Raw genomic sequence first — 15,211 nt, forward strand, 5'->3', positions numbered from 1 at the left:
AAATTTATTCTTTAGTCTCACTTTGGAAGGAGTACAAATACAAATAAATGTAGAGTGCAAAATTTGTATTTCGTATATATTTGCGTTAATTAGTACTCTTTCCAAACTGAGCCTTAATCACTGAAGTAAAGTTGGGTATATCATTATACTCTTACAAAATTTATAATTATTTAATTTCGCTATTAACTAAAAATACAGCAATAAGTTTTTAAGTTTAGCAATTCAGCCATTACCAAATGGCCTCTTAGCTGGATAAATGCCAATCTTTTTTTTAATTGAATTATGGATGGGATTAATTTGGAAAGGTCATTATCTAATGTTAATCCCACCTATATGGGGTTTGGGGTGAGCAAATGGGTAGGGTCTACCTGGAACTGATCTTGAATCAACCCTACCCTATCTGTTACTAGGTAGATATTCTAGTTCCAAATTCTTGGAAGTTGGAACTGACCTCTATCTAGGCTGGCTTTAAGGTCTAGGTGTTTATTTTACCTGAACCGACTTGGAGAACCAGCCTTGGTTGCCCTTGAAACTGAACTTGCCTTGAAAAAAATCCCAAAATACTTTGAGGATGTAAAGATTTAAACTCAAATACTCATGGTTACAAAGACCATGGTTTCACTTGATTCTCGAGTTATTTAAGTGATATGATCATTTTTTTACAGATTAAATTACTCAATTCAATCAATGAAGTTATTATAATTTTTGAACTGTATTATTATTATTATTAAAAATTAAGTTTTAAAAAAACAAGTTACATTTGGGAGGGGAGAATAAAGAAAGAAGAGGTCCCACAGATACCTTGCAACCGACCTTAGATCTTGATAGAATAGGCTCTAGTTCCAAAAGCCCTACTCTCAAATTTACTCCTTAGACTCAAATCTCAAACCTATATGCTTATATTTGACAACATGAGATTTTACCATTAAACCAAATAATATTCTCTTATTATGGATGAGATTAATTTATCTAATCATCATCATGCTCTATATGCCTTATCCCGACTTTATGGGGTCGGCTATTGGGATTAATATATCTAATAATTATACTAAATATAACATGCTGTAATGATAGTTTATCAAGGGCCTTGTTCAAATGTGCCTTTTGTCCAACAGAGTCGGAGCCTGAATGCAACAGCCCCTTATCATGGTGCAATGAAATTTTTTGTGTAAAATGTACATATAGTAGTGATAGTAATGGGATTCCCTTAAGTAGCTGCATCTGTGTGCTCAGAACATATATAGCTGGACAAACAGCTGCCCTAATATGTGATTTCAAGTTGAAGCCAAATGATTAATGTCGACCCTTTTATCAATTAATGCTAGGAGCCAACCGCATGACCAAGTGGGTCCTTATGCAGTTAGTCTCCATTTGGAAAATTGAAAATACAAATAATATATCAAAGATTTATAAAATCGAATGGAATCGATCTTGAATTGATTCTCTAGCCAATTTGTTATAGGGTAGGGTTTGATTCTAAATTGTTAGAACTGATTCCTATTCAGTCCAGTTCTAGGATTTAGAGGTTTACATTTTCCCAAACCAACCCAGTGAACCAACCTTGTTTGGCCTTAGCGGAATTTACTTTGGAACTGAATTTGTCTTGAAATAAATTCTAGAATAATTTTGACAATTTGAAAATTTGAACCTAAGCATTCATAGTTATAAAGGCCATGGTATCACTTGACAATTGAGTTACTTAAGTGATTTGATGATTTGTTTTCATTTAAAATTGAATGCATATACAAAGTAATATAAATGGTTATTTACAAAATATATAATGATAAATTTGTAACCATATATTAATATATTATAATAATCTATATATTAAATTATTCAATTTAACCAATAATGATAATATAAGTTTTAAACTATATATATATACATTATTGAAAATCAAAATTTTGAAGAATATGTTTCTTTTTTTTTTTTTTTTGAAGGGAGAGAATAAGTACTTATATTGCACTGACAGTATTTTGTCACCAAAAGAAAAGACAACATTGTCCTCACTTTCAAATGAGGTAATATACACGAATTTTAAATGAGGTAGGAGTGCAAATTAGGTTATAAACAAATAGATGCAAAATTGAATCAAGTACAATTCAAACATTGGATGACTGTTATTTTAGTATAGGAACACTTCATCCGTAAAATAAAAATAAAAGTCAATAGTGATAATCTGACAAAACTGTCATTTTCTTGAATGTTGCTATGTACTCTAGAATCTTCTGTGCACGGATTGCAACAGATATGGTCTCCACGTTAGTTTATTTTGATGACAGGGGCTCAAGGGGCGGAGACAGAGCAGGTTGCACGTGACGTCTATTGACCTTAGCATACAAGGCCTGCGGATGCACGTGATTGATTCCACACCACCTCAAAAGAGGAATTGCCAAGTAACCAACCATTCAAAAACTATAGGGTCATTAACCAGGTCCATGGGTCCAGGGTGGAACCGTAAATCGGACCGTGCCCCCGCGGCCTAGCACGACATTATACGGGCCGTGTCGTGCCCGATACGATGGAATGGGTCGTGTCAAGTTTAGGGTTTACGTACATGGACCGGCACAATATGATACGACTGAGCGGCAAGAACAAAATATATAATTATATATTTTTATATATTATATATAATTATATATAGTATATAATATATTAATATGTATAAAATTTTGTTTTCAATTTTATTATACTATTTTTTTAACTATTGTATATATAACAATTGTATATATCAAAATTCATATAAAACAAAAATTTTAACTTTAATTTTTTTTTAAATAGACCTCTCATAGCTTGGCCCAATTCACAACTCGACCTAGTCCAAAGCTTGGCCCACGGCATGGCATGGGCCCATGCAAGCTCGGGCTGTAGATCGTGCCGAGTCGACCCCCAAATTCCTAGGGAAGGCATGGCCCGAGATGGCCCACAGGCTGATACGACACAACCCACACTTTGTGCAAGCATCATGCGAGTTGTGCTAGGTTGGCATAGCAGGACCCCATTTACACCTCTACCATGGGGTGGGGGTAGGGGTGGATTCGAGTCGAGTAGAGTTGAATATCTAGCTATTCGAGCTCGGCTCACTCATAAACTATCAGGCTTGAGCTCAATTCGAATTAGAGACTTGAGCTCGAGCTTAACTTGAGTCAAAAGCTTAGAAGTTCGAGCTCGACTACCTTAGATTGCAAGTCTCCCTCAACTGCTGAAGTGTTGAGTTGAGGTCTCCCTAGCAGCTGAGGTTCTAAGCCGAGGTCTCCCTCAACTGCTGAAGTGTCGAACTAAGGTTTCCCTAACAGCCGAGGTGCCAAGCTAAGGTCTCCCTTAGTTGTCGAGGTGCTAAGAGGTCTCCCTCAGTTGTCAGGGTGCCGAGTTGAGGTCTCCCTTAGTAGACAATGTGACACCCTATGTACACATACTCGATTAGGCTCGCAAGCCTCATGATCTGAGCTTTATTAACCTTGAGCTCAGCTCAATTAGCAAATGAGCCTATATATTAGGCTCGAGTTCGACTCAAATCTCGATTTAAACCAAGTCAAGTTGAACTCGAACAACTTGTGGGCAACTTGGCTCATGGCCAGCCCTAGGTGGGGGATTTGAATTAGCCTCATGTTGAATCCAAATTTATTCCTCACAACATTGAGTTCGGATCTATTCCTCACAAAGCACACTTCACATCGACTTCATAGCATGTTTAGCCATGCATCTAGAGCATCACCATACTTGAAAATGTTTATTCATGGGAAGATGATGTTCCCAATGCAAAACTAAAACATGCTATGAGGTCACTCCACAACAATTGGAGACATCTCCCATGGATGACAATATGTAAGCATGAGAGATATTCCTAATGTGCGGCTGCAATGTGTTGTAGGGTTGGTGTAGGAACGTTCTACAGGAACGTTCTGTAGGAGGAGAAAAAATGTTTATTCATGAGAGATATTCCTAACGGGCTGGCCCGACCCAACCCACTATTTAGTTGGGTTTGGTCATAAAGCGCCAGGCCTGATTTTTTTGGCCCGGGCTCGGGCTTTCTCAAAAAAGCCTAGCCCGAGACTGAGCTTGACTTAATACAATATATTAAAACAATAAAAATATATATACAATATTTTTTCTTTGTTCTTCTTTTGTTTTTTCCAAGTAATAGTGAGATTTTGATTATTTTTGAGTTTTGAATGTTTTTATTATAAATAAAACATTTTTCTATCGAATAAAAAGAAAAAAAAATATGTTTTCAAATTTCTGGTCGGGCTTGGGCTCGGGCCTGAGTGTATTTTGTTAATACATATACAAAGCCTAGCCCAGCCCATGAATATGTCTAATGTCTAAGTACTTTTATAGCTATACTCTTTGTCATTGTATATGTCCAATTTTGGTTTATGCTTGTAATTGAAATTACAATTTCTTAGAATCATAATCAAAATGGTCAATTTGCATAGTTTGTTTGGTTCAAACATGAATTGAAATGAGGCCAAACCCTTGTTCAAATTGAAATCAATCAAAACTGAAGCAAGCATAACATCACTTTTATGAAAGTACTTTTACGAAAGCACTTTTACAAAAGCACTTTTATGAAAACACTTTTTACAAAAGCACTTTTATAAAAGTAACTGTAGGAAAAGTATTTTTACGAAAGCACTTTTATAAAAATACTTTTACGAAAGCAATTTTACAAAGTACTTTTATGAAAGCACTTTTATAGAAGTTTTATAAAATAACTTTAGTAAAAGAACTTTTACAAAAGTACTTTTACAAAAGCACTTTTGCAAAAGTACTTTTACACAAGCACTTTTATGAAACAACTTTTACAAAAAACTTTTACGGAAGTATTTTTATAAAAGTAGTTTTACGAAAGCACTCTTATAGAAGTACTTTTATGAAAGAAGTTTTACAAAAATACTTTTATGAAAGCACTTTTATAAAAACACTTCTATGAAAGTAATTTTACAAAAGCATTTTTACAAAGGCACTTTTACGAAAGTATTTTTATGGAAGTTTTTTATAAAAGCACTTTTACAAAAGTACTTTTGCAAAATTAATTTTACAAAAGTATTTAAAAAAGTACTTTTATAAAAGTCTATGAAAGTACTTTTATCAAAGTACTTTTACAAAATGCTTTTTTAATGCCCAAAGTGCTTTTATATAATTTTTGATTTTTAATTCGGTTTGGATTGGATCCAATCCAATCCATTTACATTTTAGTGGATTGGATTGGATTTGGACTAGATTGGGTCCAGTCCATTTGTAAGTGGACTTACATTGGACTAGATCGGGTTGGACCAAATCCAGTCCAACTGACATCTCTAGTGTCAACTTAGTACCTGAACTTTAGGGGTAGTGTCAAGTTAGTAGCTGAGCTTCAGAACGTGTCATGCGGTACTTAAAGTTTCAAAAACTGTGAATTTGTAAATATTTGCACTCTGTTTGGGAGGAGTGCAAATACAAATATGTAGAGTGCATTTTAGTTGGTTGCAATATGTAGAGTGCATTTTTTACTTATTCATAGGGAGAGGATCCAAAGTGCCAGGCAAATGCAAAGTTGGCTTAATTTTGCATTGACAAATTTACTTTCTTGCCAAACCATTTCTAATTGTAATGGTTACAATATATAGCACTTGGATGTATCATACATTTGCACTCTTTCCAAACGGAACCTTATATATGGTTTGATAGAAAATAAGTAAAAAACACGAAATTGAAGGAAAAACCATACACAACTGTAAATCAATTAAAGATGACAAGGGTGCTGTATGTATATGGAAGAAGGGGTCCAAAGGTATACGGAAAGACAAAAACAAATAGAGACAAAAAGCTGTACAAGAAAGAATAATAGACCATTCATTAGCCGACAAGTACTATTTGGATTTACGTGACAAATATGAGAATAAGAAAAAAGGAATCAAAGGAAAGCTGTGGGGTGTGGCCTATTTTGGCATCAATAGTTAATGCCATCAGTTGGGAATGGCATCAGGGTGGGGCTGGGCGGGAACAGGAAGATATTCTTAACCCCGTCCCCATGAAAATTCCCATCCCAATCCTTGTTTCCGTTCCCGTCAACGGGATAAGGTTATCTCCATCTTCATCCCTACAGGATTCCTATTCTTTTTGAATTTTTATAATATCAATTATTTTATTTAAAAATTTAAAAATAAAATAATTAATATTTATAATCTTATTAAAAAAGATTTAAACATATTCAATCATATTTTTAAAAATATTAATATATACACATATATATACACACACACTATATAGTGGGGATCCCATGGGGCGGGGAGTGCTCTCTCCATCCCTATCAACAGAGATGAAAATTTCTCCATTCCCATCCCTGTGGGGGAAAATCATCTCCATACCCGCCCCATTCGTGATGGGTCCTTATAAGGATTAGAGAAATGTGAAAAATTACCATCCCTACTATCAGCATGGGGGAGGTGTGGGCTGTAAAAGATGCAATGGCATTGGTGATCCAAGGATTGAACTCTACTACAATGAAATTATTATAGAAGGGCCCTGGTCCAAGGATTGGATCCCAAATGGTGGCTAGGGTTTGGATTTTGTCAAAATTTAGATGTCCCTGGTCCAAAGGCCCAAGCCCGAATGGTATAAAATACTAACTTGGATCAATTCGAGTTGCATTCCTTGATGGCTGAATTGATAGGTTATCTTATAGTGGATGGGATCAAATACCACTGCCACCAGGGTTGGGGGATTGTGGTTAGGGGTGCAACTCAGGTGGGTTGGATTGGGTCTAAAGTCAACCCAGGCCCAACCCTAGAGCTGCAAATCTTGGGCTTGGGCCTGGCCCAACCCAAGTTTATTAACACAGGCCCAATCTGAGCTTAATCCAATACAACTTAGGTTGGGCTCGAGCTCAAATTAGGTTAGTCAGGTTGGGCGGATTTGAAGAATTCTTGTATATATTTATATAGTTTTACATAGTAATTTTTTATTGGACTTTATCACTTTATGGCCCAATTTAAGAGTAGAATTGATTGAAAATAGCAATTTCTTATTAATGTATATGCACATACTTTATACATAAACAACTTTCTGTGCAGGCTTGGATTAGGTTGGGGCTGGCTTGGGCTACACAAGGCCTCAAACCAAGCTCAACCCAAGTTCAGGTCAGGCCTGAATTTTCAGGCCCAGGCTCAGCATGTAGCGTGAAACCTTAGGCCCAACCCATGCAGACACTTGGGTTGGACCTGCCCAAGTTTGTCCCCGAACTTTAAAATGCAACAATTCAGTATTTAAATTTTTAAAACATGTCAATCCAATACCTACCGTTAACCAGCTGCTAATCAGCCATTAAGTAGCATTTGAAAAAGATATAAATGTCTTTCAAGTGTCATCTAATTTTCTTGACCAACCATCCAAACATTGACAAAAATTTAACAATCCCAAATTCTTGTATCTTCTATTCAAGAAAGTAGGAGTCACTAAAATGGCCACTAAGACGTGACCCCAACCTTATTGAATAGAAGAGGCAAGGGTTTGGGACTGTTAATTTTTTATCAACATTTGTATGGTTGATAAAAAAATTAGATGACACTTAAAGGACATTTGTGTCTTTTTCAAATGCCATTTAACAGTTGATTAACAACTAGTTAACTGTAGGTATTATGTTGACACATTTTAAAAATTCGGATACTAAATTGTCGCATTTTAAAGTTCAGGAACCAAAGTGATACTAGGCCCAAAGTACAGAATACTAATCGAGAAATTTCCAAAAAGAAAAAATCACCTTAGATGATTGCCTTCTTCTCTATGCAGCATGGTTATAAGATGAGAATTTGAATTCAAAATTGACCTCAATTTGATTTGTTTAGTATGCTTATATACACTTGAAAGTGTTGTGTTTGTTCTGAAGCCATTACTTCAAACTTAATAACATTTATTTTTAGGCTTCGACCATAACCAATCAACCGACATCATTGATAACCAAGGAGGTGGATATTCATCGAATTTCGCTGGGGTTTTGACTAGTCAAAATTCTTTCTGCCATAATAGATTCTTCCTTATTTTTAGTATACTTTATTATGATATATAGCAATTTTTTTTTTCTGAATTGTTTATGATATACAATGTCAAAGTCATCTTTCAGTTCATTTTATTCATGCTATTAAATTCAATTTGAATCCAATACAAACCCAATGGATAAGATTTGATTCGAATTCAAATGTAAATGGAATCTAATTTGAATCTACCTTTTATCGGATTCGATCCTATGGTAAGACCTAAGCCCTATTTACTTTGTTCCTTCAGCAGGAATTAACCATTACAGTCACACAGAAACTACACTTCTCACTTGAATCTTTTTTATTTTATTTTATTTTTTTACTTCAATCCAGCCTTCTTTGATATGCCTGTCTTTTATATATGGATATTTCAACTAGTAACATAACACTTTTTATTGATGCTGTACATTGTCTTCTCTGCACCCAACTAAATCATTTCAGTCTAATTTTCTACGTAAAATATAATTGGACTAGAATTAAAAACATGTGAAATATGTAAAGAATGCCCAGAAAGAGGGCATTCTTTTGACATGGCATGGGGCCATTTGGTTGAAACCAATGTTTTAAAAACCGACCCGGAGGGCCGGGTTGAATAGTTGAGGCCATGTCATTATATACATATGTATATAAATATATATTTATCAATATATAATGTATAAATATGTATTTTTATATTTAATTTATATTTTAACTCAGTTTTTAATTTTTTTTATTCATAAAAATATTAAAAATTGCAATTTGATGACAAAAATGGGTTTTTTTTTGTGAGAATAGCAGGGCAAGGTGCCTTGGGACGCATAAGTCTCAAAAAATTACCCAAAATAAAAAAAAAATCCAATCAAACATCGAAGTGCAAAATTATAGCCTTCGAAAGATTGCATACATTGAATGTACAACCCACGACCCAGTGACTGGGTCAAACACGTCAAATGAAAATTGAGTGATGTGGCTGCAGCTGGGGAACTTTATGGGCACCAAGTCACCAACTAAACTAGTATTCACTATTCAGAAATGAAGAATATAAAATATATATATGATATTGATACTTGCACATATGCGCATGCAAGCACATAGAAACACAGACTTAAACTTCTCTACTACTAAATACAGGCAGCAAGAAATAACTCATCTTCGCAACTAACATCTCCAAGATCATTTTGGGAAGATGAACAATCTGGTAAACTTTCCTAGTTATGCATTTGAAGGGAACACCTTCCGAATGAATTCCAAGAAGCGCTGGGAGTAGAATGTTGGGTCAACAGCTGATATGGATATGGAATCAAAGTGGATAGATTTGTATGCGTGTTCAATCTTCTTTCTCATGTTGTACCCCTGCAAAATGTCAATGATGCCTACATACAGAACAACATCATACACTTCTTGAAACAACTGCTGTTTCCCTTCTCCGGGAATATGCTCAGCTCTAGCAGGCATATTCACTCCAAGCTGAATCTGGAGCCTGATCAAACAGAGATAATGAAGAATCAATTCCAATATATAAAAGGAAAAGGATCATTCCAGATGGAATGGACATGGAGTTTAGGCCCTACTGGGAAGAAATAAGCTGAAGCCTCAACAGTTCTATATATACCTTGCTGTACCAGGAAGTAGGAGATCCACTTCCTCATCTCCAGCAGCTGATGCTCTTAACCGGCTGCCCCTGACATGAGGGCCCACAATGACACTGTCATCATTGTTTCCACGCGGTATCAGAACAAGGCTTTGAGGGTAATTGAACATTTCATCCCCTTGGACATCTGGCATTGATATTATCACCAACATCACTGATACTAGATATGCATGCAAACATATGTTGGGACAATTGGATTGATTCAACTATTTACAAGTCTTAAATGATGGATGATATGAGAATAATTCCACTCAAGGGAAGGCATTAAGAAAAGAAGCGATCCACTGGTTTCCTTCACTTATTTTTCTCCATGTGCACATGATGAAATCACGGATATCCAAAGCAGAGAGCATAGTTTTCGTGTATACTTGAGTTGTTTCCATATTCATGACCCCCCATTTCTTTTTTCTGTATCCTAGACTTCCTAGTTTCTCTTCCTTTTCTCTAAGGATTGCAACTATGGAAAAATAAAAGAGGGAATATGTAAGTAATATTTGAGAAGAAATAAAAAAAATGCCATTTTACATACTATGTATTTGCTTTTTTCCGCTGGGTACTAACTAAAATAGAAAAGCTATTTGATTGCTCACTGCAAACCACAGGAGGTGTAAATAGTGTTCAAAATGATAAGGTCTTGTTTGTCAGATGCTTTTTACAGATTCCCTATTTTTTGTTTTTCATTGTTCTATAATCTTTGTGCAACTAGTTTATATTTTGATAAGGCCTTGTTGAGATATATCTTTTAGGTAAGTCCAATGGATTCATATTTAAATCATATTTTTCTTGTTAAACATCATCCCAGTAGGTCCAATGGACTCAACTACTCTTCTTACCTTTGAGAACTCAAGCAATTATTAAGTGTTTCTAAATCATACAAAACAACTAAATTGTATCGGCTTCAAAGAACTTTTGTTCATTGATTTATATGTTAATATAACTGATTCATCTCTCTATGCTAACATGGCTGGATTATCAGTCTGAAAAAGCTCCAAATTGATGTTTTAACTCTTAAAAATGCTACAAAGCACTTAGACTCTGGTTGGAGACAAACCAGACTAACTATAGAACTTTCTGAAAATTGAATTCTTATTGATCAGACTCAAGTTAAGCCAATGACAAGGAATCATAACAAAATATGATTCAAAGAACTCTTTAAGACAATAGAATGAAAATGCAGTAACTCCAAATTCCTATGCTTTTTAAGCTAAAGATACGGAACTTTTAATTCTTTCTGAAAAAAATATTAAAAGTACTGAAGCATATAAAAAGGAAAGGGTTAATTTGGTATTACCAAAATATGGGAGAGGATTGATTTGGGTATATTCCATTATTTTGGAGAAGGCATAGCCCTGATTATTAGTCAAAATGTGTACGCTTTAAAAGAAAAAGCACTTGTGTTTTTTAACCATTATAGACAGAGATCTCTTTTCACTGAGGATGTGACCGTTTAAAAGGACGTGCCCAATCAGTCCTAAAATGAAGAAATAAAGCAGAACCACCTAAATTAATTTAGGGATTTTTGGACTGCAATCCCCCTCAGAAATCTGAATTGCAGCTCCCTCCTAGGGCCTGTTCGTTTCCTCTAACTCTTATCTCTTAATAGGAATCTTTTAATTTTAAGAGAAAAATGGTTCTTCATTTCCTCTTATCTCTTATCTCTTAAAGTGCAATCATACAATTTTTTTGTTTTCTAATGATACCCCCAAAAAGACAAACAAAAACTGTCATATATGGGATCAAAATGGATATTTGATAACTTTAAGAATTCAGAATTCAGAGTTCAGAACAACATTCTCTGCATTCAGAGTTCAGAGGAAAGAAATGTTCACCAATACCAATATACCTCTTAATGTAATTATTGCACTTTCAGATGTCAGGCTTCAGAGAAAACGAACAGGCCACTAGTCTACTAGTAGCCCTCCTATAAAATTGGTTTCCAAAACCATTTGATCTAGGACTAACCTAAATAATGTCTGCTTATGATTCTTGCAGTCATGCTTAAGTATGCAACACAGAATATTAGAAATAGAAATTTGGACTTAAAAGAAATGAAGAGGGAGTAGCCCTTGTGTGACCAAGAAAAGAATTTAAGGAGAAAACAGGGAGGCAGAGACCCTATTTTAGAAAAAAAAAAAAAAAAAAAAAAAGAAAAAGAACAAGGGGCTCCACTGCTGTTTTAGACTAAGAAACTGGGGAAACACATAAAAGAAGAAAATGAAAAGAAGGGGGCAGATTCCCTATTTCAGACCAACAATGAAGAGGAAAAAAATGATGAAGAAACTCACAGAAATAAAGAAGAAAAGGGGGCGGAACCCCTATTCCAAATCACCTTTGAGGAGGAAAAAAGTGCAGGTAAATGAATAAGATAAAAAAGGTGAAAAGATTGCAGGAAAATGAAGAAGAAAAGAAGGGTGCGGATCCCCTGTTTTATTCCAAAAAAGTCATGCAAAATATGTAGGGAAAAGACAGAAAAAAAAAAGAGAGGAAAAGCAACAAAAAGGAAGAAAAAAATGGCTGAAAAAGAAGAGGGTAGGAAGAAGAATAAGTGGTCCAAGGCGGACTGAAAACTGAGAAGAAGAAGAAGAAGAAGAAGAAGAAGAAGAAGAAGAAGAAGAAGAAGAGTGATAATGTGTGAAACAAAATGGACCCAAAACTGAGAAGAAGAAGAAGAAGAAGAAGAAGAAGAATGATAATGTGTGTGAAACAAAACCGGACAGCTCTCCCTCTTCTATTCAGTTCTGGAAATAGTGTGATAGGTCCTATTATGATAACAAAAACAAGCCAATAAAATTTATTTATGAATGTCGCCCCCTTCCCCTTGGAGTTAAAAGCCTAGGCAACTTGTATTAGGCCTTTTATGTTGTGGGTTATGGGAACATCAAATAGCTTCTTAGGAGTTACGAGAGGAGGTCACATGCTGTCCCATTCCCATCACTTTTTATATGCCATGGACATTATGATGGTCTGAGATCCAACTGTGTTTTGCCTATTTCTTTTTATTTTTTTTTGGGAATTTCCTTGTATTTTGGGAACAAAGGCTATTTTTGTCTTTTTCGTATTAGATCCATCATATAAAAATCTGTTTTCTTTGATTTACATATGATGAATGAATTTCCTCAAAGTTTCTCTTGGCTGTTCAAATCTGGTTGTGATGCTACCTGTATTTAGGTATGTTTCCTATATAATCTGGAGAGATTGAACCCTAATATTTGAGGAAAGCCTGGGAAACCAGTATGATTAATAACTTCTCCACTTTAATATCTATCCAGGTCAAGAGACGAAGGGCAGAGAAGTTGGCTTCTCATATAATCCTTAAAATAACTAGATGAAGTTGATTTACCTGAGCCACTCCGTTCTGTTTAGCCATTTGGTCATCTACAACTTCTAACCCTGGTTTCTCAAATTTCTTCTTACGTATGTAATAAAATCTCAGACTGTTTGGAACCTTACCTAAAAACCCATCAATTAAACCTAATATAGCCCCAACTCTAAGCCCAGTCCAAATTAACCAAATTCCATTTCCAATTACCCTAATTTCCCTTATCTGTCTGACATTGAGTGCATGCCATCTGTTCATATGGCTGAACTGGTTCTCTTTCCTTTGCTTAAGGAGTGAAAAGACTTTATCTTAAAAGGACTTACCAGAAGGCGGAGCAAAACTATAAAAGATACTTGTCATATATTATAAACCTGAAAATTTTCAATATAATAGAAACAGCCTCTCTTTCCACCAGTGTGTTCACACATGGAATTTAGATAATTGTTCAGTGACAGATTTGAATATACGACATAAAAGGTATAAATGTTTTACAACTTAAAATAACTTTTTAAAATGTCCGAGGTTAGTTCCTTCATCTTATTCAATGTAAAACAACCCTTCAAGTAGAAGATAAAAAGCAAAAAAGTAAATATAAAAATCCTACTCCTGGTGAACTGGACTACTTTGGAAGGCTGCACAGATAAACAGCACACAAATACAAAATCAGCCAGGAACCCAGTGAATCAGGTAACCGTTTTCTTTTATTCCTTTTCTTGTTAACCATGTTACCATGGAGTCAACCCTAGCTAAAGCAGTGGATCATAAAATTAGGGGCTTATGTAAAAGTAGGGAATGAGAAATTATACCTTCAATTTTGGAAAGATAAAGGCTTTTCTTTAGTTGGGAAAAGAGTGCTGGTCTGACAGATCCAGACTATTCTTTCATTGAGAAATGTTCTAGATTAGCCATATGTACTGGGAAACCATGAACTGCAATTAATCTCTACAAATTTCAGTCCATGGGTAGATGGAAGGTGAGGTAAATAACTTTTGCACTGTAGCAGAGGGCTAAGTACTGAAAAATTCTACACGTAAAGATCATGACATTGAAAACACATAAAGCCATTTTGGGTTTCCAATTCTGCTGTTACATGTTGAAAATGTGTACGAGCAAGAGCTCAGACCTGGACCTTCAAGGTGAAAATCATGTCTGTAAGATTTCAAAGGGAAGCATATCTTTCATTGTACTTCTTATTACTGTTCTTTCCTTTTTCTTTTTCTTTACAAGATTTCCTCAACATAGGTGCTTCTAAACATTGAATAATATCTATCATTCCAAAATCATACTATCACTTGACTTTCAGATTTCATATGGTTTATGGCAGCCACAAGTAGTTTATTTTACATCATCAACTTAAGAAAATGCAACTGGTTGGATGGGAAACTTACCTTCTTCTGCAACAATCTCCAATCCATCTGTTGATAATCTTTGATGGTAAGACATGATAGACCAAAGATGTTGCGGAGCTCGGTAATGAACACCCAACAAAAGGCTGTAATCCATTATGTGTTGTGTTTCTAGAAATCTACTATCAATCTCAATCTGCCTCATAAGTATAGATTTATTAAGAAAGTACAACTAACAACAGCTGGGAGATTCTTATAGAAGAGAGAAAGTGACTAGGAATGATTGGCAGAAACCAATGCATATGAAAGGAAAATTTGTTTTCTAGAATACCAATGGATCACTTAAAATCCCTAAATTACCAAAAGCCATGTGGAGGGTGGCAGGTGATATAGATACCCATATCATAGGCAACATACTACTGTGCATAGCTAGGACATTTCTCCCACTAATAGAAGCCATCAAAAGTTTCCTTAAATCAATATCAGAGTTATGGAGACAATGATGTGAACTAACAAGAACAATAAATATGAAGAGCTATAATTGAAACCTTCTAGGACCATCTCCGGAATCATACAAGAACATCTTTATTTTTTCAACAAGGGATATGCTGCAATTTTTTATATAATGTAAAGTTTTATTGATCATCATGATTAAGTGAATAAAAAATAGTTAGTGGCAATACAAAAGGAACCAGAAGGAGAGAAAAAGGAGTTTATAATGAAGATTGTCCCCCCATATCACACCCTTAAAAGTTCCCCAATGCAACTCTTCTATCCATCCCAGATCTTGATAAACTATCTCCAAGCCATTTACTAACATTTTCTGACCCAACTAAATGAGATATTCACCCTTGAAGGAGCTCTAGTTTATTTTATGAAATGTCTCATCTACCAGTGTCCT

At 35.1% G+C, this 15,211-nt stretch overlaps 1 protein-coding gene across 3 annotated transcripts in view; it reads right to left on the bottom strand.

Annotated features, from left to right (window-relative positions):
• Positions 1–8,831: 8,831 nt before the first annotated feature.
• LOC148870952 (phosphatidylinositol 4-phosphate 5-kinase 9-like) overlaps positions 8,832–15,211 on the bottom strand; it is a 29,509-nt gene continuing 23,129 nt past the window's right edge. Inside the window, exons 7-9 of one of the 3 annotated variants that reach the window (XM_088967951.1) lie at positions 14,353–14,510; positions 9,607–9,772; positions 8,832–9,474 (exon numbers count right to left, since the gene is read on the bottom strand). In XM_088967951.1, the coding sequence (XP_088824077.1) occupies positions 9,207–9,474; positions 9,607–9,772; positions 14,353–14,510 (592 nt within the window). In that variant the 3' untranslated portion in view covers positions 8,832–9,206. The remainder of the gene's footprint in view (positions 9,475–9,606; positions 9,773–14,352; positions 14,511–15,211) is intronic. The other 2 variants (XM_088967948.1, XM_088967950.1) reach the window with 2 other exon arrangements.

The sequence above is a fragment of the Nelumbo lutea genome, chromosome 2 (genome assembly GCF_056320005.1).
Source record: "Nelumbo lutea isolate HS-2025 chromosome 2, American lotus-T2T, whole genome shotgun sequence".
Classification (NCBI taxonomy): Eukaryota; Viridiplantae; Streptophyta; class Magnoliopsida; order Proteales; family Nelumbonaceae; genus Nelumbo; species Nelumbo lutea.